This window comes from Penaeus monodon, chromosome 30 (genome assembly GCF_015228065.2).
Source record: "Penaeus monodon isolate SGIC_2016 chromosome 30, NSTDA_Pmon_1, whole genome shotgun sequence".
In the NCBI taxonomy this organism is placed as follows: Eukaryota; Metazoa; Arthropoda; class Malacostraca; order Decapoda; family Penaeidae; genus Penaeus; species Penaeus monodon.
The window spans coordinates 12,153,875-12,154,215 of record NC_051415.1 but is presented as its reverse complement, the minus strand read 5'-3'; the positions used below and the strand labels follow the sequence as shown (position 1 = coordinate 12,154,215).

Genomic DNA, 341 nt, shown 5'->3' with positions numbered 1-341 from the left:
ACGTATTTCCCCCCCTGCGACGTGTACTCACCTCACCTGACATGTATGTGGTAGTGTAGCACTCTTACTCACACCCTGTACCCTTCTGTGTCGCCCTGTATAGCCACGCCACTCAGTTCCGCGAGAATCTTGCTCCACATACCTGGGGGAAAAGGGAGAAAAAATATTAGATACGCGAGTTATTGTTCGAGGAAAAATTGAAACTCAAATAATTTGGAATGGTATAATCTTACACCGTTGTCTTATATCTGTATAACTATTTGTATTATTAATAATCATTTTATGCATCTCATCATTCATCTGAGGGTTGGTAGAGGGGAGGGCGTTGGTAGAGGGGTGGC

The 341-nt window shown here is 43.7% G+C and overlaps 1 protein-coding gene across 1 annotated transcript in view; it reads right to left on the bottom strand.

Annotated features, from left to right (window-relative positions):
- Positions 1-47: 47 nt before the first annotated feature.
- The window catches only part of LOC119592524 (trafficking protein particle complex subunit 12-like), a 77,906-nt gene continuing 77,612 nt past the window's right edge, over positions 48-341 (bottom strand). Inside the window, exon 2 of the mRNA XM_037941381.1 lies at positions 48-142. Within this exon, the coding sequence (XP_037797309.1) occupies positions 69-142 (74 nt within the window). The 3' untranslated portion in view covers positions 48-68. The remainder of the gene's footprint in view (positions 143-341) is intronic.